The 21,182-nt window shown below is 37.4% G+C and overlaps 3 protein-coding genes across 3 annotated transcripts; all 3 read left to right on the top strand.

Annotated features, from left to right (window-relative positions):
- LOC18588062 (zinc transporter 4, chloroplastic) lies at positions 162 to 3,617 on the top strand. The gene is made up of 4 exons (XM_007012222.2): positions 162 to 652; positions 751 to 808; positions 1,056 to 1,840; positions 2,904 to 3,617. The coding sequence occupies exons 1-4, from the start codon at positions 638 to 640 to the stop codon at positions 3,357 to 3,359; spliced, it is 1,314 nt and encodes a 437-aa protein (XP_007012284.2). The 5' UTR covers positions 162 to 637; the 3' UTR covers positions 3,360 to 3,617.
- On the top strand, positions 3,727 to 8,728 carry LOC18588061 (probable beta-1,3-galactosyltransferase 12). The gene is made up of 7 exons (XM_018127538.1): positions 3,727 to 5,121; positions 5,245 to 5,397; positions 5,512 to 5,594; positions 5,678 to 5,777; positions 5,878 to 5,991; positions 6,897 to 7,039; positions 8,073 to 8,728. Exons 1-7 carry the CDS (start codon positions 4,706 to 4,708, stop codon positions 8,159 to 8,161), a joined length of 1,098 nt encoding a protein of 365 aa, XP_017983027.1. The 5' UTR covers positions 3,727 to 4,705; the 3' UTR covers positions 8,162 to 8,728.
- Positions 17,315 to 19,354, top strand: LOC18588059 (putative GATA transcription factor 22). The gene is made up of 3 exons (XM_018126545.1): positions 17,315 to 17,769; positions 18,278 to 18,664; positions 18,783 to 19,354. The coding sequence occupies exons 1-3, from the start codon at positions 17,569 to 17,571 to the stop codon at positions 19,128 to 19,130; spliced, it is 936 nt and encodes a 311-aa protein (XP_017982034.1). The 5' UTR covers positions 17,315 to 17,568; the 3' UTR covers positions 19,131 to 19,354.

Below are 21,182 nucleotides of genomic sequence, written 5' to 3'. Positions count from 1 at the left end.
GGCACGAAAGTTCGCTACGGTCCAATCGTGGTTAAAAAAAACCTAAGAAGAATAAATACTCGCTCTTGATGCTAATAAAGAAGGAATAAGTACCAACCCGACACGCAAATAAAGAAAAAGAAGAAGTGCGAAATGATAACATTCGGGAAGAGAGAGAGAGATGGGAAACAAAGATATACAAACAATGTCGACATAGTCGCGCTCATTTTTTAACAACAGGTCGCCACTGTAGACTCCACCTCTTCCCACTACCTTACCTTTCGTCAACCTATGTCGACACTCTCTCCAAATTCCGTTGCTTTCTCTCTTCTCTGTCTTCTAAACGCAGCTTGCTATGCGGCAGCCTATAAGACTACGACTTTAACATCAGCATACATCAACTCCAATACCATCATTCTCGGACGTGTTCGCTTTCTCTCCCTTTTTATTTATTTTTTTCCTTCTTTTGATTGGGGTTGAGGGATGACACAATCTTTATACGTATACTTGTGATCTAGAGATTCTTGGTCTTCTTCACTTTGATTAGTCATTTGTCGTTGTAAAACTAAAAAAAAAAATAAAAAGGAAAACCTCCGGTTGTTTATATTTGTATATATATTGATCCCACCACCAGCTTTGCTTCAGATTTTCTCTTCCCATGTTCTTCATTGAGGTTAGCTTCTCGGGATTCAAACCCCTCCTTTTATTGTCTAGATTTTTGTTTTTGTTTCTTTAATGTGTTGAATATTTTTTTGGGTGTGTATATGTCAGGAAATCTGGCCGCTGCTCCACCTTAATCGTTTCGGATCAAAGACTAGGCTTTTCTCAGGTAATTTTCAATACACTTTTGTTTGTTTTCTATTTCTGGGTTGTTGACAGGTGGGAAACTTTGAAAATCAAATGAAAAAAATCGAAAACATTGATTTTGGGTTCTCGGATTTCATAGGTTAACCCAATTGATTTTTAGAAAGTTACCTAGTTGTCTACCTTTGTCAAAATTCTTCAATTGTATGGACATTTGATCAGTTTCAATCTTTCTCTGACTGAGTTTTATTCATTGGGCAAAAAAAACCCAGAGTCCCTTTTGGGGACGGTAACCGATTCAATGACCAACACAAGCTGCCAATCATCGGAGCTAGAGGTTTGCCGTGACGAGTCAGCAGCGTTGAAGCTAAAGCTTATAGCAATAGCCTCCATCCTTCTTGCTGGCGTCGCTGGCATTGCTATTCCGCTCATTGGCAAGCACCGTAAGTTCCTCCGTACTGATGGGAGCCTCTTTGTTGCCGCCAAGGCCTTCGCCGCCGGCGTAATTCTTGCTACCGGCTTCGTCCACATGCTCTCTGGTGGTACCGATGCTCTCACGGATCCTTGCTTACCAAAATACCCTTGGTCAAAGTTCCCATTTTCAGGGTTCTTTGCTATGATTGCTTCTTTGGTTACTTTGCTTGTGGATTTTGTGGGGACTCAGTATTATGAGAGGAAACAAGGTTTAGCTAGGGGAAGTATGGAAGAGCAGAGTAGCGTCGGGCCGGTGGAGCCGGATTCGGAGTCTGCAAATGTGCCAATTGTGGAAGGGAAGGATTGGAATGGGGGGAAGGTTTTTGGGGAAGAGGAAGGTGGGGGCATGCACATTGTTGGGATGCATGCTCATGCAGCACATCATAGGCATAGTCATCCACATGGACAGGATGGTTGTGATGGACTAGTGAGGAGTCGTGGACATGAACATGACCGTGGACATGGGCATAGTCATGGACACGGACATGGACATGGGCATAGTCATGGACACGGACATGGACATGAGCATGGCTTAGGAGGTGGGGATGATGATAGTGGAGTGAGGCACGTCGTAGTTTCCCAGGTAATTTATATCTTGTGCTTAAACTCTTTTTCTCTTTGCTTTGCAGTGTTGGTTAGTTACTTTGCTTTGTCTTTATTTATGGTGTTGTTTGGAAGTAAATTAGTGCAATTTACTGTGGTCTTGCTTGCTGGGGGCGGGTTAACGCCAATGAGTAAGAAACTTCACCGAACCTACTGGCATTTGATTTGTGTCATGTGGGACCTCCTGTGGTTTTTTTTTTCACCAAAGAAGCGACAAGGGAATGGTCAACTATTGACAGGTTTTGGGCTTGGGACTTGGGGATCTACTTGGATTTTCGGCTTTATTGGTTTGGTTGTCAACTTGAAAAAAAATGACAGTTGATGTAAGATCAGTAACTTATTTTTGCTAGGAGTCGTCTTCTTTGGACATTGGCAGACAAATCTAACTTCCTTTTAAGTGTTGTCTTATCCTAATGGTAGAATTATAGTGGGATGTTTACCGACATATGCCTGTGCCTTTCGCTTAGTCAGTGGAGCCGAGAATTGCTCCTTTTCACCCCCAAACTTGGCTTTATTTCTCTGAATATGCCATAAGTCTGAAGATTTGAAGTGTTCACAAGCCCAATCCCTATCTGCTTATTTTCATCTCATATGGCAGTGCATACGTTTATTACTTATTTGTTAACCAAAATAATGACTGCTAGGAAAATCTTTTAACCTTGTTTAATTAACTTTTGGTGATCAATCATCCATCTCTGGTTTGTGCAACTGCTGTGACGAAATTTAACTGGTGTATAAGCACACGAGGCTCTTCACTTATCTTTGATCGGTCAAGTCAGTTATCCTAATTGTCAGTGACATTGTTTCCGATAGTCACCTTGTTGGTTTTCCATTCAATGCCTTGCAAAAGTGTCTTAATTCTTATTAAGCTCTTTCTTCTTGGCTAACTAAATTTTGGTCAAAAAGTTTGAGGTGTTGATATTTGCATATTTGTCATGGTTGTAATGTGTACTGTAGGAGGAACAACACTGGTGAAAATTGTTGCAGCATTTGTGTTTTGAACAACTTTGCAAATGAAGGCATGTCTCTTTCTATTTTTGCAGATTTTGGAGCTTGGAATTGTATCACACTCAGTAATCATTGGCCTATCACTGGGTGTTTCCCAGAGTCCATGCACGATAAGACCTCTAATTGCAGCATTATCATTTCATCAGTTCTTTGAAGGATTCGCACTTGGAGGCTGCATCTCCCAAGCTCAATTCAAAACTCTATCAACCACAATAATGGCATGTTTTTTTGTCATAACAACCCCAGCTGGAATTGGCATTGGGACTGCCATTGCTTCATTCTACAACCCTTACAGCCCAGCAGCTCTGGTTGTTGAAGGCATCTTAGACTCTTTGTCAGCTGGAATTCTAGTTTATATGGCTTTAGTAGATCTAATTGCTGCAGATTTTCTTAGTAAGAGGATGAGCTGCAATTTTAGACTTCAAATAGCATCTTACTTTATGCTCTTCCTAGGAGCTGGTTTGATGGCTTCCCTTGCCATCTGGGCCTAAATCTTAGTATTAGAGGAGACTGTTTTTAGTTCTTTTTTCTTTTTTTTGGGAAATTTTTTGGGAAGAAGGCTGCGGAAATCATAAAAATTCTTTTTTTTGTGAATTTCTTCAACAATGGCAATGAAGGCCGCAGAAAAAGAAAAAAAATTGTTGTAACCGTAGATTTATAATATACTGTCAGGTTCCACACCATTTTCACCTGTTGTAAAAGGCAATACCCCAAAGTGAAGGGAATTGATAGTTCAATCTTCTTAACAATTCTCCCTCCCTTTCCTTTGTTTTTATGTTTTTTTACCCAAAGAGGTTCTTCGTTGAACACTTAAGTGGCAATGATTGGCTGTATGAAGTTGAAATAGTTTGCTTTTAGATGAAAGAATTGGCCCTGTCACTAATCTCTGTCTCTCCAATTGCTTTAAAAATTGGTTTTATAGGGAAGGTTTGCAGGCATCTTGCAAAAACCAATGGTTGGTGCCCTGGTGGTGTAAACTAGCAATTCCAACCCTTAAAACAAAGAAAGAAAGATCTTTGTTGCTAATTTTGAACGAGGGCACGGCTGAGAAAGAGATGCTTGGCAAGACAGACAAAAGACCATAAAGATGACCAAGTGTGTTAGTGGCGGAACCAAAGTAGTGACGGTGGAGAGTTGTCCTTGAGAAGGAAAGAAAGATCCTTTATCTATGGTTAAATGTCTCTTCTTTTAAGCTTATTTCCTTGTTGTTTAAGATTTGATTCCATTGGTGCATAAAATGGCAAGTGTCGCCAATGACTAGGAGAGAGAAATGATTAAAGAGGTAGGGAAGCAGCGAATGAGACTCTGACACAGACATTTTGTTGATAAAAATGATGCTGTACTTGTCTTAATGAAAACAAAAGTAAATGATATGAACTCCTTATAGTTCGTAGTATGCAGATTGAAAGGGTGGAAGTGGTGAAGGATTACAAGTCAAATCGGGCAATGTTAAATGACAACCTGATAAAGTAGTACCAGAAGAACGATACAACTGTTAGTGAGGCTGGGTAGTCTGGGTCTCCACCCTGAATATTGAATACATTTCTGACAAGCTACGTTTCTCTAGAGAAGTATTGGTACATAATTTATCAGGAGGGATTCAAATCGGTAATGGGTTCTGCCCAAAACTCCAAATAATTAAACCTTCTCAGTTCTTGGTAAAGCTTCAGAGGCAATAAAACTGGTTTTGACCTGAAAAAACACTCGGGTGTGGTAATTTTCAAGCTGGATCTCCCACCCGCAGCGTAACACTATGGTACTGTTCCACTCGCACCGACTGCCTTAAATCTTTGTTCATACAAATTCTTATCCCTCCATCAGCCCACAATTCACCAAAATGCCACTCTTCTCTCACCGCTCCTCCTCTCCAATCCCTTCCTTCTACTCCTCCTCCAAACCGCTCAAGCCTTCAAGGCCCATTTCAACCCTTTCCTCAACTCGCGCTCCTCTGCCACTTATCGTCTTTTCACTCCTCTGCCTCTTCATCGGTCTCTCCGGAACACTCTTCGCCATCTCCGCCATCCGCCGCCGTCAACCCTTACCCGTCTTCCGATGTGGCAAATCCGAGGACACCTTCCGAGCCTTTTACTCTTCCTCTGTTTCTGGAAAGCTCGCCGATGACAATAACGAAGGTTTAGTTGATCGCCCCAAGTTTCTCGGCTTCGTGGGCATCCAAACCGGGTTCGAATCAGGTGATCGACGGGATGCCCTTCGGAGCACCTGGTTTCCCTCCGACCCAGATGGTCTTTTAAGGTATGATTGACAGTTCTTCAATTGGGGTTCTTTAATTTCATATAAATTGACATTGAAGATGTTGGTAAACGTAATTTGCCCTGCTGAGTTTAGGGTACCTGACAAGTTGATGCTTTTTCCTAGGCTGGAGCAAGCTACGGGTCTAAGTTTCAGGTTTGTAATAGGGAAATCGAAAGATTTGAAGAAAATGGCAAAGCTTGAGAAAGAGATTGAAAAGTACAGAGATTTTATGCTTATAGATGTTGAGGAAGAGTATCATAGGCTTCCTTACAAAACGTAAGAAAGTTTTTAACTTTTATTAGCACTGTCTTAAAATTATAAGCAATTGCTTGTACTATCATGGTGTTTAAGTTAATCCATTTTTTTTTCTTTTTGCCCTTCCATTTTCAGATTGGCGTTCTTCAAAGCAGCTTCGAGACTTTTTGAAGCAGATTATTATGTCAAAGCTGATGATGACATTTATTTGCGTCCAGGTATCCAAAAGAGTGTGCGTGTGTGTGTATGTTTTCTAGTGTTAATGTGTTGAGTCTGATGTTAAATTTCTTTGCTTCATCAGATCGGCTCGCAACTCTTCTTGCTAAGGAACGAAGCCATTCTCTGACTTACATTGGGTGCATGAAGAAGGGACCTGTCATCACTGACCCTAAATTGAAATGGTATGATATTTTCATTTAGTTACTTTTACCTCTTCGATGATATGTATTCTACCTTGAAATATGTAAAGTTTTTGGAGGATTTATTAGTATAAAATTTCAGGTATGAGAAATCAGGACATCTGATAGGAAATGAGTATTTCTTGCATGCTTATGGTCCTATATATGTTCTCTCTGCAGAGGTGGTGGCTTCCTTGGCAGCTGCTAGGAATAACAGGTTTGCCCTTGCTTTGAGTTTGATTCCACTTGCTATTTGTTAATTGTTCTTCATATTGAACTGACTATAGAATTATGTTTCCCTTTTACTTATGCAATTAATGATCTTCCCTTTTAAGATGCAGATTAAGGCATTATTCTTTGCAGTTGTTGGACTGTGTTTGGTTTTTAGTGTACCTGATTGCATTTCTTTGGACAAAATGAAAATGATGTGAATTTGCGATAAATGCTTCCTGAAATGATTATTATTGCCTCTGTATAGTTTTTGACATTTGACTATTTAAGTGAGGGCCCTTTCATTAGTTTTTCTTGGAAATTGGATAGTTGTTTGTTGACTTAATATTATAAGTCTAAGATGCTAGGTGTTCTTTCACATGAGGACGAGTTTTAATATAATAGAATGGGTTTACTTGTGCTTATAGCTCGTCTACACCAACTTCTCTTCTTTTTTTTGTGAAAATTACACCCAACTTTTCTACTTGTTGAGAATCACCATGCTGTTAAACACTGCTCATTTTCATAGAATCCAACTTCTCAGTTATTCATTTGAAATCTATTGTATTAAATATCTGTTGACAGTTGACAGTTAGACAGTTGCGGATTTTTAATCATCTTTCACCTTTTAGTTCAATCAAAAAGTTTGGATATGTTGCAAATATATAGTTCCAATTGTCTCACTTCTGCATTCTGATATCTTTGTCATGCTCTGTTCAACATGGAATAGAAATGACCACCTCTGTAAGATTCTCAAAGAAAATTGTATCCATAATATGGAAATCAAACCTGTTCTTGGTGTTATTTGTATAGTTTGTTATCCTTGTTATTTCTCTCCACTGCTCTCTAACCTCTCAATTTGTTTTCCTCCTATAGTTATTCTTTTTATAAAATGCTTTGTTCCACTTTCAGTTTGAGAATGTTCAACAATGAGGATGTCACTATTGGATCATGGATGCTAGCTATGAACGTGCATCATGAAGATAACCGAGCGATATGTGATCCTCGATGTACACCTACATCAATAGCAGTCTGGGATATTCCAAAATGCTCAGGTGGCACAATCACATTAATAAGCCTTGTTATTTTAGATTTTGTAAACAAAATGTTTGAATGTGATATATGCTTAGAATGCGGAGGTCATGCTGAGATTTTTATGATATGCCTGTTCCTTCTCCTATTCCTTTCATATAAAGTGTGAATGTTGTCAGAAAACATGTCATTAAGATCCTTTTTTCATAAAGTTGCTCAGTCTCTTTGTGCCTTCCCATTTATCTACCTGGCTGTCATAGGAGATCCTTTGCATCAGCTTGTAACACTAAAGTAAAAGGTTATTTCTTTTTGTTTATCTTTTGATTTCTTATCCTTAGATGTCATGTTCATCTCAAGTAAAAACATAGACTACCTAACAAAGCATCAGGGCCTCAAGGCTACTGTTGTATATACACTTTGTGTTTTCCCTATAAAAGCTCTATCACAGGCATTATTATATGGGTCCAGAAACCTTGGATTTGCCCATTCTTGTGTTAAGTTTCTGCTAATATCCTTACAATTTTCATAAATTCAACTTTAGATACTCAATGAACATTTTCAGATTCATTTCTATTGCACACCATGACCTCTGTCTTTGTTTATTTACATTAATATTGTTATTACTTATAGCCATTTGAAAAAAGTTCTTTTGCTCTGATTTTTAGTAGATTTTTGAGACTGGATGTTATTGAATTTTCTGCTGAATTCTACTTACGATGGTAATGTAGCAAATTTCAAAATTGGTGTGGGAGACATTGCTACTTTTCTCTGCATGTTATTAGTGTGGAGAAAAATGGAAAAAAATAAAAATAACAAATAGAGATTTCAGAATTGTACAAAAGTTCCATATCTGTCTGTCTTACTGCAAATACTTTTGATCCTACTCTTTGGGTAATGCTCATGCTATGCTTTAATGAAGCTTCCTGAAAATTTTAAATTATCATGGGAATGGACAAGAATTTAACCACCAAGCTTAGTATGTTGGGACCACTTTCTCATTTCATATAATCTGTATGTCTAATACTCCCTGGATAATAAATTGGTGTCCATTTTCAGGTTTATGCAATCCAGCTAGCAGACTGAAGGATCTTCATAAGATAGGTATGTGCTCCAAAAGCCCAACATTGCCTCCTGATGACAGATGATAACTGGCATGAATTTAGCCAGGATGTCAATCCAGCAAGGCAGGTTGGTTTCTTAAAGCAACCTCCAGGTGCGGTAATTGTCGTTTGTTCTTGCTAAACTCGTTGAAACATTCTATTCTTTCCCCACATGCCGTGATGAAGCTATCAGAAATGAGAAAAACCCGTAATCAAATATATACATTATAGGTCCTATCAGACAATATGTAAAGATAGCTGTGCTGTGGAAGCGTACAGGACTAATGATCCTTTTGAAGGAGATTAGATCTTGGAGATGAAACAGAAGTGTGTATTCACTCGATCATAGGTTTCTTTGAGGTACAAATATCATTCCAATGTGCTCAGGCCGCTGTATACTGTACATGTTGTAATTGTTTTACTCACCCATCAAAATCAGAGTATTAAGCTGCCAATTTCTTTTACCCTGTTTTCAACTCATATCTATTTCTAGGGGAGACCAATTCCCCAAAGGAAAGTGATGTAGTAGTAAGCAAGTAATTGTCTAAATGAATGTGGTTGTACGGGTGGGTACAATCTCTTGGAAGGAGCAAGACAAATGTTATTTGCTTATATCCTTTTTTTTTTTGTCTGGAACAGCATTTGCATATATCTCATGACACACCCTTTCTTACTACCATAAGATCCCTTCAAACCGACATTGCATGTTCGGTTGAATAATTGCAGAGAATCTAAATAGAATTGTGGTACATGAAAGTGGGCAGACATTGGAAATACGAAGATGCAACTCCCCCCTCTGATTAATGCAAAAGTACATTTGCAAGTAAGACTATCTGACAATGTTAGGGATGCATATCCAGATATCCTTGTTCCCTGGTAAAAGACTGCAATGAATTCCCTTACCTAACGTATTAGCTGATGGTCCATGCATTTTACCCACTTTCTAACTGTTGAATTCAGAGCATTTACTACTAGTACTGCTACTACAACTCCATTTTGATACTAATCTTCTTCACAAGGCTTCTGATAGAGTCTTGAATGCATAGCTTAAAGCCTACAAGGAAAACTTGTCTCTACATTACAATTCAAGTTCAAGTCTGTTAAGACTTTAATTATAGACTTCCAACATGGGGTTTAAAGACATTCAATTTACAAATTCTCTTTTTTATTTTTCTTCCTTGTTTGTTACTTAGTCTAGTTGTTTGGTAATTGGTCCTAGTATTCAATCTAAATACAAAAGTACATTTTTCACCTGATCGGAACTGGTACTCCTACTACTTTATTTGGACTAAATATCTTTTACCTAATTTTATTTTTGATGAATCATCAACCTTAATACACGATTGCTAAGATTTTTTATAAATGTCTAAGTTAATTTTTACTATCAATTTTAGATTAAGCTTTTGAAAGTCACTTAATCTATATTCAAAAAATTATTAAATTAGTAATATTTAGATTCAAGTTATTACAATTAATATCACAACATGTGCTACATTGTGTTAATGAAATTTTTTTGTAAAATAAATTTTTTATTGTGATGTGAGGTCAAAAATTTAGTGGATAGGATTGTAATATTTCTTTGCATATAAATGTGAATATAAGTATTAATATGTATATAATTATTGTGTATTTAATTATACATGCGACTTAAATCCCAAAAATTACAAGGCCATTGGTGCAGAAGTCATACAATTAAGATAGCAAGATTTGTCGGTTAATTAAAGAAAGGGGCAATCTCGTAAACTTAAAACGCAAAATTGCGTTCCTCGAGGCCATCCTTGTCGTTTACCCAACACAACGCTCCTTTGGGCTTTTGGCTCAGCTGATTCTCTCCTGTAAACATAGACAAAAGTCTTCTCTTTTTCATTTTTTTTTTTTATTTCGTCTTCAAAACAAATCTTCCTTCTTCTACTTCATCCCAAAACTGACAACTTTGACAAATCTTTTGTCTCTACTTTCGTCACCTCGTTCACACTGTTGCCCGCCACGTCACCTACCTTACACCTACCATCCTACGTGGCATCACCACTTCCCTTTGCCAACGTGTCACTCTCACTCTCCCTTTTTCCTCTTTATAATAATACGCGTTACTCTCTCTTCTCCTGTACTCTCTTCAACTCTCAACTAAAAAAGATGATGATGCTAGGAGAAGAAGGGTCGAAGTCGCCGGAGACTGAGCTTTACGGCGATATTGCTGGGAAGTTAAACGTCTTGTTGTCCGATTCAGACGACGAAAGCGAGTTCTCCAATGAGGGTTTGGTCAGAGAAGAGAAACTAGAGGAGATAATGCAAGAGCTTTACAGAGAGATACAAAGCTCTCCTTACAACACTTCACCACCAACGGCAACTTTGACGTCACCGTCATCATCGTCTTCATCGCAGTTTCATTTATCACCTCCGCCGTTCTTTGCTGTTAGCGACGTCAAGAGTGAGAGCTGTGGGGCTTCAATGTCTGACTCGGCATCCACGGTGATGGCTGGCATTGAGTTCGTGGGACCCGCTGGTAACTTCCCTGACGTGAAGGTAGGGTTGCCGGAGACCCGAAACGGGCCACTGGAGAATGAGTTATGGCTAATGGGGACGGGGATGGGGATGGGGATGGGGATTGGGATGGGGTTGGGGTTTGACGACAATGACGGTAATGTAGTAGGAGGAGGAGTACAGGGTTTGGGACAAGCAAAAATGGAGGGCTGTGATGAAGGAGAGGTTGGTGATGATCAATGGCTGGCAAGAGTTCTAGGGTGGGGTCCACTGGAACTCGAGGAGTGGACCTGACCTGAAAGCTGAGATTGGGATGATTGATGATCTTGAGTCCCATCATGAAGTTTACCGTACAGAGTATTAAGGGGGAGAGAGCACTCTTATGGTGTAGGTACAGTGGCCATAGGAAAGGTAATTCTGTGTCTATGTGGGGGGTGGGGGGTTTAGAGTTTTTGTACTTACCTTTTTCCTTTTCTCTCATGGTAGTTTTGGTATCCTCTCACACTTGTGCAGAGTACTCCAGAACCAGAAGCAACCAGTCACATTTTCTTTTCTCTTGATTTCTTTCTTGTCTTTTCTCTCCTTTTTTTCTAGTTTCCCTTTTGTGCATTGGTTCCATCTGTCATAAGGCTTTGAATGGATGCTTGCTAAACAACAATAGGAAACCAATATACTCCTTTTTTTACTTTTATTCTTTCTTGCATGAATTCTAGCAATGCTGGACTCACCTCGAACTTCGAGTTTATCTCATCTCATCTCATCAATCCAAGTAAACATTGAACCCAAAAACAATAAAACCTAATCAATGATATGTGAAAAGTATCATACTGACTTACCAACTTAAGAATAACTAGTCTTTCTTTATTTTTGTGCTTAAATTTGGGCACCCGATTGCCTTGTTTTAAAGTGCCGCAAGTGGCTAGTAGTGTTAGGGCTCACGGCATGGTCAATCATGATGTTGCTTTCAGGAATCGTACAATCTGATGACTATTTCGGGTGAATCATTGGAAATAATATGAGATTAAATGTATCGTTCTTTGTGAGTATGTGTGGAATGTATCGAGTCTTCTCCTCAACCTTCATGTTTTAGAAAGGTGGGTACGGTTCAGCTCAAAAAGACTGTAAGTCTACGAATGCTTGTTTTGTGGGGGTGTGCGTTATAGCGATTTGATCAAGACATTTAGTCCCCACAGAAAGGCAAAAGCTTTGTAATGCGTTCCAACCAAGGATGTCATCAGATAATCAGATATATCATGTGATAGTCATTCGACGCTTCGTATATAAATGATCAGAAACAAACACTTGATGAGAGCACTTATTGCATCAATTTCAGGGCAGAGAATCATTCTTGATTCTAGCGGTTTTAGACACTTTGAACACTTATTGCAAGGGAGGAGAATGAAACACCAACTAGCAGTTGGTTCAATCAATTTGTCTCCACAGTAAGAAGTTTACACAGAAGATAATTCAATTCGTTAATTCGTTTGCCTCAATATTAAGAGATTTTGAGTTCGAGCATCGATCACTTCTATCTTGTGCTATTTAAAATATAAGCTTCCCACGATAAGATGAGTAGAGAAACTGCACATTTACAGATTGTCGATCAGGGGTTGAAGTAACTTATTTACTTCAAATTTTAAAAATTAAAAAAAAATGGAGAAGAAATTAAAAGTTCCCAAAGTTCCTTTTGCATAATTTAAATGGATAATAACCTAATTGTACAAGTTCAAGATCAAGTCTTATTTCTTAACAAGGGGTCATTCGGAAATAGTCTTGGGAAAGAAGGAAATGATCTTCTTCATTGTTCATTTTACCCAGTAAAAGCATTCCAACAAGAAAAAAAAAATGGGAGAAGACAAAGGAGGGGTGGGGAGGATATATATGTAGCTTTACCTCCGAGATGCTGCTTAGGCATTTTTGCATCATATTGGCAAAAGGTGCCAAGACAGAGAGATGATACAATTAAAGCTTATTTTGACTATAGATATTAATTCAACAGTAGCCAAGGAATATGGTAAAGAACAGACTAATCATCACTATGGGTAAAATGTGTTTTTCCATCCTTCGACAATCTTGCAATTACTTTATGAGTTACATCAGTTACAAGACTATAACGTACATTTCAACATTTATTGTATTCAAGCCTTATCAAAGGACACAATGCTATTACTTCCAAAACTTATTGTACAACTTCTTGTCATGAAATAGTTACAGATGAGAATTGTTCCTGAAATGGACGAAAGAAATAGTATGCTTGCAATGGCAGCAACTCCAGAAATGTATACGAAACTTGCATTGCTTTGTCTATAATTCTGGTAACTGAAATTATTGCTGGAGCAAAGCCCCCGAGAAATTTACTGCTGAACCTCCCCCAATGCCTAGTTCTTTTGGTCATTTCTAGACCCATCCACCTAATTTCCTGCCTAAGAAGATGTGTGCACATCACCCAGTCAACTACTTAACAGATGGAACCCTTTGCCTTTTGCCTCTTGCACCATGAAAGTTGATAAACCATATGGGGCTATAACAAAAGCCATGGTTGGTTTTCAAGCAGTGAATTGAACAGCTTAAAAACATTGGATATTACTGCACTTTGTCAATTATTGTTGCCATTTAGGCCTTTTAGACGATGGACTTTGCTGGCTATAGATACAAGCTAACGAATACATCTTGTTTCGGTCACGGAGTATGTTGAAAACTTCTCTTCTTCATTGCTTAATAATTCGTACGTGATTGCTTGGTCGATAATTACCTGCCTGCTTATTCTAACACAATCAAAAGAGACTTTGGGCAAAAAGATTCAAAGAGAAATCAACAACCAACCAAAAAAAGTTACTCAAATCCATAATGACGGCATGCATTTGTTGCTCGTATCATTAATCTTGCTTAGTCCTCACCGGAAAAGAATAAGCTGGAAAACATGACAACCCAACCCACAATAATCAATTGGGTGAACCTACGGGTTATATACAAAAAAAAAAAAGATTAAAAAATAAAAATAAGAAAGGGAAAGCTTCAGTGGTTTGACAACGCAACTTACTGCTGCAAACCTCTATCTAAATTGCTGAATTTGGAGACTTTGGTCCACCATCGTCTGCCGTTGCTGCCTCTAGGTTGAGGACCATGATCAATCTCCACTACCCTTTTGGGTTCAGTGGTTCTCAGGTTTAGGCTTCTATAATAAGAAACCTCCACGTCTTAATTAGCCCTTGCAACCATTATTCTCATAGGTCGCCATTCCTATATTCCAAGGTTGGACCTCGGGTTCAAAACGACCGAACTTTTCGACCTAGCTAATCGAACGTGCTCGTTACTTTTGGCAACAATCGAGCTTGAACCAAGGCACTGGCCATTGCTTCCAACGTAGTTATAAATGGAAATGGGTTGACTTTTCCGGCTTCGGAGTGTTATAGTCCTACAGCCCACAATGATGAATCTAGAACAGTAGGATAGAACCAGATAGTGCGGATTGTTACTTTTGTGGGCGGCCCAATTCTAATAAAAAATGCTCTTCTTGATGCCCAATGGGCAAAGCTGTTGAATTACTAAAATGGCCCTAAAGCATATTACTTACGAAAGATTTTCTGGTTTGTGTTAGCTTTATCAAGTTTTGGATGTGGGATGTCCATAAATAGGGTATTCCTTATTTTTTAAATATTTTAATTTGAATTTTATCATTTTATAAGGTACTTGAGCTTTATAAATGTTCAATTAAATTATTAAATTGCTACTCAAACCCTTACCTTAATATCTTAGACACTATCCGTTAATTAAATACTAGTCCAGTTAAATACTCAAATAAAATAAATTTAAATTAAGTTTTTATGTATATTAAAGTTAGTTCATAAAAAATAAATTAAAGTTTAAAATCATATTTAAAATAATTAATAAATTTTAATAAGTATTATATTAATTTTAAAAAATTTATAAACAAAAATATATATACATGAAATTAAAATTTAATAAATCGTTATTTATAATCAAGTTCGGATAATGGATACTCTAAAATCACCATATAAATACTACTCGAATCCAAAACGAGTAATAATTTTCCAAATATAATTATAAAACATACCCTAATCTTACTTAATGGAGTTAGATAATACAATGCCCATTAACATCTTTAAAATAGATTTCATCTTTAAACTTTTACTCTTTTAAAAATAAATGCATTTATATATGTTTATATTTAAATATAAATTTTATGAATGGCGAGCGGGGGGAATATGGGGTCTTGTACTAGTGAGGAAAATGTCGCGTAGCCGAAATGCCACGGCGGCAGGACCCCCTAATCAAGCGAAGCCAATCATGATGAATCATCAAATTCTGTCTATATATATATATATATATACTCCTACTATTATCATCGCATTTGTAATAGTTATCTGCTTTCAGACATCGATGCATACATAGGGAGTGATTCACAACACTCTACGTAGCATGTCTTTGGACCATTGAATCTGTTACATGTCGAGATTAGTCTGGGAGATCCTCAAAATCACTCATATTTTGTCTGTCTCACCCAAAGACACCTTCATACGCTAATATGTTGAGATGACTTGACGTGAAACAAATCGAGTGGTGCCAACGCCAGAAACCCTTTGACGATTCACTTGCTTGTCGGAGGTACCTTCAAGTTGAAAGAACACAATCTTGTCTTTTTCTTTCAAAATTATTGTATAGGTGTTGTTTGTTTGGTTTTCATGAATACATAATGGAACTGACTTCAATTATTTGATTTCATGGATCTCAGTCTATCGCCATTGATCACATTCCCCTTAATTTTAACGTTAAAATGCTTGAACTAATTATCTTTAGATTTTTTTTTTTTTTATGAATTTTGTAGTTTTAGTATCTGTTTTTTGAGATGCTAACTATCCACCGCTTGTGGAAGAGTATCGGTGAAGCTGTTTTCGTACATACCTTTCATGCATGAGATTAATGCAGTTGTTGATTTTTTTACTAAATTCGGTGTTGATAAATCGGATATGTTTTATATACGTTGGTAGTTTGAGTTAAATACGAATTTTATAAAATTTTTGTGAGATGTTGTGTAAATTTTTGAGATGTTAATTTTCTTACAATACGATGTTTATATAAAACATATTAAATATGTACGTATATATATCAATATAGGGAATACATAAATTAAATTTAATAAACATACAACAAAAGGGAGGCGATATGGGACAAGAAAGCGAAATGTTGTGTGAGGACCAAAGTATATATAAGGGGTAGAAAACAGATTGTCTTGGATCTGCAGATTCATGTAATCATTGCTTTCTAACGTGAGCAGCTAGCTAGCTTGAAGATGGAAGACATAAAGAACTTTGGGTTTCCAAAAGAAGCTTTAGTTTAATAATTTTATATACTATTTTCGGATTGTGTTGAACTTTTGGTCTCAGACAAAGCAAACTTGTAATAGGTTACCATTGTTCTGGTGCACAACTGCCCCTGATACTTGAGCATCAAATGACAGATCAGTGAAGAGGATAAAAGGGAGACAGTTAAGAGTGGAATAAGTTAAAACGGAGGGTGGTAGAAGGAAATTGAAAGATGAAGAATGGAGGATCAATTTGGCAGAAGGTGTGGGGACTAAAGGGTAGCCACTGTCGCTAGCCTGCACAAAGCATATGATGGCTTTTTGGCAAGACTTTGAGCAGAAGATGCTCCCATGCAAATCTACAACCTATCTCTTCATATCTGGAAAATCCTCTCAAATTATTCCTTCCCAAATCCTCCCAAACTGCATTTATTTCTTTACAGGTTTGTACTGTTGCATTATTCTTTATTAACAAGACTACTTAATAATCCCAAAGACAAACTAGTAAAAGGCTTGACATTCATCTGATAATCATCTCTTCACTGCTCCGCTGATAAGCAAATTTAATACTACTTACTTGTGCAGCATATATCTATAAAGAAACAAAATGGTCATGACTGATCTAAATGGAGGTAATCTTAATTTGTTATTGAATTGTACATATCTTCTCTTTCACTGGTAATCTCTGCACTTTGCAGAGCTCGAGATCCCAGACACATGCATATAATCCTTTTCTTTTTTTCTTTTTTTTTTTGTCTTTTCAGATGGTTATAAGAGATTAATTTGAAACGAAAAAGAAATTAATGCTTTTTTTTTTGGGGGGCGGGGGGGAGGTGAAGGGGGGTTAATTCATTAGTCTTTTATAGGGAATTTTCGAAGATGAATTAAAGTTGAATAACCTATTACCACGATTTCATTTTCAATATTATTAATTTGCTCATATGCAAGGGATTCTATAACTAAAAACAGGGATCTTATTTATGTTTGCACGTCCAACGGAACTAGTCGCAGTAAGATTTTTGGGTAAAGTTAAATTGCTACAGCTAGCTCAGATACTCATGTGTGAAAACTAAAACTTCATCGGCTTCACTTGATGATGGGATATACATGGGTGGTGCATCAGTGTAGAACAGCTTGCAATTGGAAGACATTAATGAGTTTTTGGGCAATAACATTGAGGACAAATACTGGCATGTGGGCGTGGAGGGCAACAAAAGCAAATGCTTTATAATAAGAGCAATGTCTATCGGTTGATATTTATCACTTATATAGTACTCTGTGTGTGTGTGTGTGTGTGTGAGAGAGAGAGAGAGTATATATATATAAATTTTTTGAAATGGTTTTGACGGGCAAAGAGCAGATAGGGTTTTGTCATACTGGGGTTGAGTAGTAGCATTCTACACCCCCTTTCAATTTGTCTTGTTTATCTTGTTTTGTTTGGGTGACATGAGGTCACGTGAATGCCTCTCAGGCCTCTCCTTGCCCCCTTCTTTAATTACCCTTCCTCCTTTGTAAGACCCCTTCAACAGTATTAATTAGGCACTTTGCCCTATCCCATTTATATATTGGTCCCTTTACTGGACAACGCAGCTAGCTAGCTACAATTCTACGATCTTAATATCTTCTCTCTCTTTCTTTCTCTATTGCCATGACGCCGGTGTATCTGAATCCACCACCCCTTCCTTTTCCCCTTGTGAAGCTAAAAGAGGAGCAACATCTCCAGCTTTTTCTTTCACCCCAACAAGCTGCTACTTCTCTGTCTGCTTCCACTTTCCTCAACAGTAATACTGCTTCTCATCAAGATCAAACAGTGACTAAACCTGAAGAATCAAAACCCCATGATCACAAGGCAAGAACCCTCATTTGACTTCTTTTCTATTAAGTTTCGTTTGGTACATCTAAGTAAATTCATGTTCCTGCTGGTTTGATCTCATGTTGCGATGTTCTTATTTTTGTGATCCCAGGTTACCCAATCACTCTTTTCTAGTTAGTTTCTTGAATATTTGCTCATGATCACAAGCTAATTTATATATATAGCCACATCTTTTAATCACCTTTGGCTCAAGTATTGATATATTATTCAATTGTACTTCAACAATGTTAAAAAATTGTAAGATTTTAGTAATTCAGTTAGAAAATAGTACTCTTGGCTAGAAACAAAATATCTTTTGATCTCTCTCTTGATCTCTTAATTTCCTCTTCTTCCATCAAAAACAACATAGACTCCTATAGGTTTCAATATCTTGATTACCTACTTCTTCTTAATATTTCGGTATATATAGTAAAATGATACCTAGATGTATTTTATGTGGATGTGAATGTTTAATCATCTTATCTTCCATCATAAATATATATAGGGCAATCAGTTTATGACTCATGAGGGATCAATTGATCAACAAGCAAGCTCATCATCTTCACTTCAATCTGCGGTGGATCAAAGCACAGCCAATGGCTATAATTTATCCTTCAGTAGAAAAGAGGATGGGGATTGTGAAAGTGCAAGTGGTAACGGATCATCAGTAAAGTGGATGTCCTCCAAGGTGAGGCTAATGAAGAAAATGATGAACTCCAATTGCAGTGGAGTAGATGATAAACCACCGAAATTTACACAGAGGCTCCAATATCCGGTGCATGATAGCGATGAAACCAATTCTTTCAGTAAAGCCAATAACACCGTTAGAGTCTGCTCCGACTGCAACACAACCACAACTCCTCTTTGGAGAAGTGGCCCTCGAGGCCCCAAGGTAATTAAGTTATATTGTAATTTCCTAGTTGTCTATACCCCATACCCTTATAATCTAAATAAAGTAGTGTATGTTAGTAGTCTTTTTGTACTAAGTTTGAAAGGTGAAACGTGTGCAGTCTCTTTGCAACGCTTGTGGGATTCGGCAAAGGAAGGCAAGGCGAGCCATGGAAGCAGCAGCGGCGGCGGCGGCTGAAAATGGTGCAGCTGCAGCAGCAGATGCATCATCTATGAAGATTAAGGTACACATCCACAAGGAAAAGAAATCGCGTACGAGCCATGTTGCGCAATGCAAGAAACAGGTCAAGCCTCCATATTATTCCCCTCAAAGCCAAAAGAAGCTTTGCTTCAAGGAGTTTGCTTTGAGTCTGAGTAAGAACTCAGCTTTGCAGCGTGTGTTTCCTCAGGATGTGGAAGATGCCGCAATCCTCCTAATGGAGCTATCTTGTGGCCTTGTTCACAGTTGAATTCCCTTCCCCCCCCACCCCCCCAATAAGTTTTGTTGCTTTTATGAAGGAACTAGTAGTAGTTGTTTTTGTGTGTGACTAAGGGAGAGAAAAGAATGATCCAATATGTGTAGCAAAACCCAAAGAAAAAGAAAAAAAAAGGGGTTTGCTTCATTATAGCCAGTTTATCTAGAAATAATGAAAACATTAATAACATTCTAAAATTTACTAGCTGTTTAATTTCCCATAGTTTGCCAATACATGTCAACATTAATCACTAATTCCAGGTTTTACTGTATAGATGATCTTGCTCTTGTTGGAGTCTAAGGAAGAAATAATATTGAAAAATCTCCCTAAAAGGATGTTAATTGTATTAAATATGTTGCTAACTTGAAGCAGCTAGCAATTAGTAATCTTTAGATCAAAGAGTAAGTTGAAAAGTGAGATTGGATTTTAATGTTTTTTTTTTTCATTGGATTTTACTGCTTGTTAAAAGTTCCTTTCAAGCAAAAAAAAAAGATTTTATTAATAATAGCATGGGAAAAAATCTTAATTAAACTTAATTACATCCAATTTCATTCCCATATAAGGCATGCATTTCTTCCGAATTTTATATATAAAATTTGATTCATTATCAATATATATATTCCAAAATTGTTAATGGAGTAGTTGTTATGTCTCATTAAAATCTTTTTAAGTAAATTGTGTTCATGTCTATATTAGAAATTGATTTCAAGGTTTTTTCTGTTTTTGGCAAAACATTGTAAAGCAATGGAAAGAACTTTTATTTTATTGGTATAACCTTCAAAACCAATTAACTGGCTTGAATACATACCGCAAGAAAATAAAAAATAAAAAAAGAAATTAAAGGCTTGAGCATACACAGTAATGATTGTAAGATGAAGGATCCTCTCCTAGCTAGCCCCATGTGATGGAGTTGATAAAACCCTGCTGTTACTGCTACTAACATTGGGTTGGGAAAATTATGAAATGATAGGTCACGGGTGGACAAAAGCACTTGTCTCTTTTTCAATAGGTATCTCATCCTCATGCCATTCATCATGTCAATTTTTGGTCTGAACCAGACCAGTCATCTGTGTATACGGACCATGGAGACTCTTTTCACATGTCTATCGTGTTTTAATCAATCAAAATTGTTTAAAATTTTGATCCAAGCAAAGCAACATTACTAAATAGTCTTAAAAAAAAAAGGCATTATCTTCTCTTTCGACCCAATTACATATATTATTTGCAAGGTAAGAAAATGACGTGTGAAGGAAAAAAGGTTAAGCAACTACTAATAAATATGGTGGCAAATGAAGAAAAAAGAGCCCCATCGTAATATGTGAAAGCATCTGTAAGTTTGATGGCCTTCTTTCTACGACCGTTACCCTTCAACTAGTGCCTAGAAACCAAGGCCTGAAGGTCCACTTGGATCAACCTTAGGCTCCTGCAACAGGGAAAAAAAAACCAAAATCAGAGATACTGATTGGATAATTAATTCCAAGAAATCCCAGAGCATAAATGCACTGAATCATGGGATATTGGAATATTCACAGCATCATTGTCTGGCTCTCTTGGAAAAGAAATCAATGATCGAGAAAATAAAACCCAGATTCATGGCGCTAATCTGCTTCCATTCAAACAGAACAAAGAAAAAGGTTAAGACTGCTTGGAATTTGATTGTGTCATTGGTAAAATGAAAACCATGGAATTAAGTTTCCAGAGCCTTACATTTCCCCAACCTTCCTGTTCAATTCGAAGATACTCCACCAGGACAGGGGAGTATTTATTTCCCCACGGGTCCCTACAGCATGTGCTTTCATGGGTGTTAGGTAAAAGCTCTATCTGTATGCTTAGCTTAGCTTAGCCTCCCAGCCAGGAGGCCCTGTACCTGTCAATCAATTTTCCATTAGCACCTCTGTTTTTTTTTACTTTCTTTTTTAGCATCTCTTCGACTCCTTCATTCTCGCTTCTCCCTCTTTCTGAAATCTCCATGCAACCACGACAGATTGGGATATTTAATAAGCCAAAGATGGGTACCAAATAAATGGCGAAAATGCTGCTAAGGAG

Source organism: Theobroma cacao, chromosome 9 (genome assembly GCF_000208745.1).
Source record: "Theobroma cacao cultivar B97-61/B2 chromosome 9, Criollo_cocoa_genome_V2, whole genome shotgun sequence".
In the NCBI taxonomy this organism is placed as follows: Eukaryota; Viridiplantae; Streptophyta; class Magnoliopsida; order Malvales; family Malvaceae; genus Theobroma; species Theobroma cacao.
Note: the sequence above shows the minus strand (reverse complement) of the source record. Positions and strands in the feature narration are given on the sequence as shown.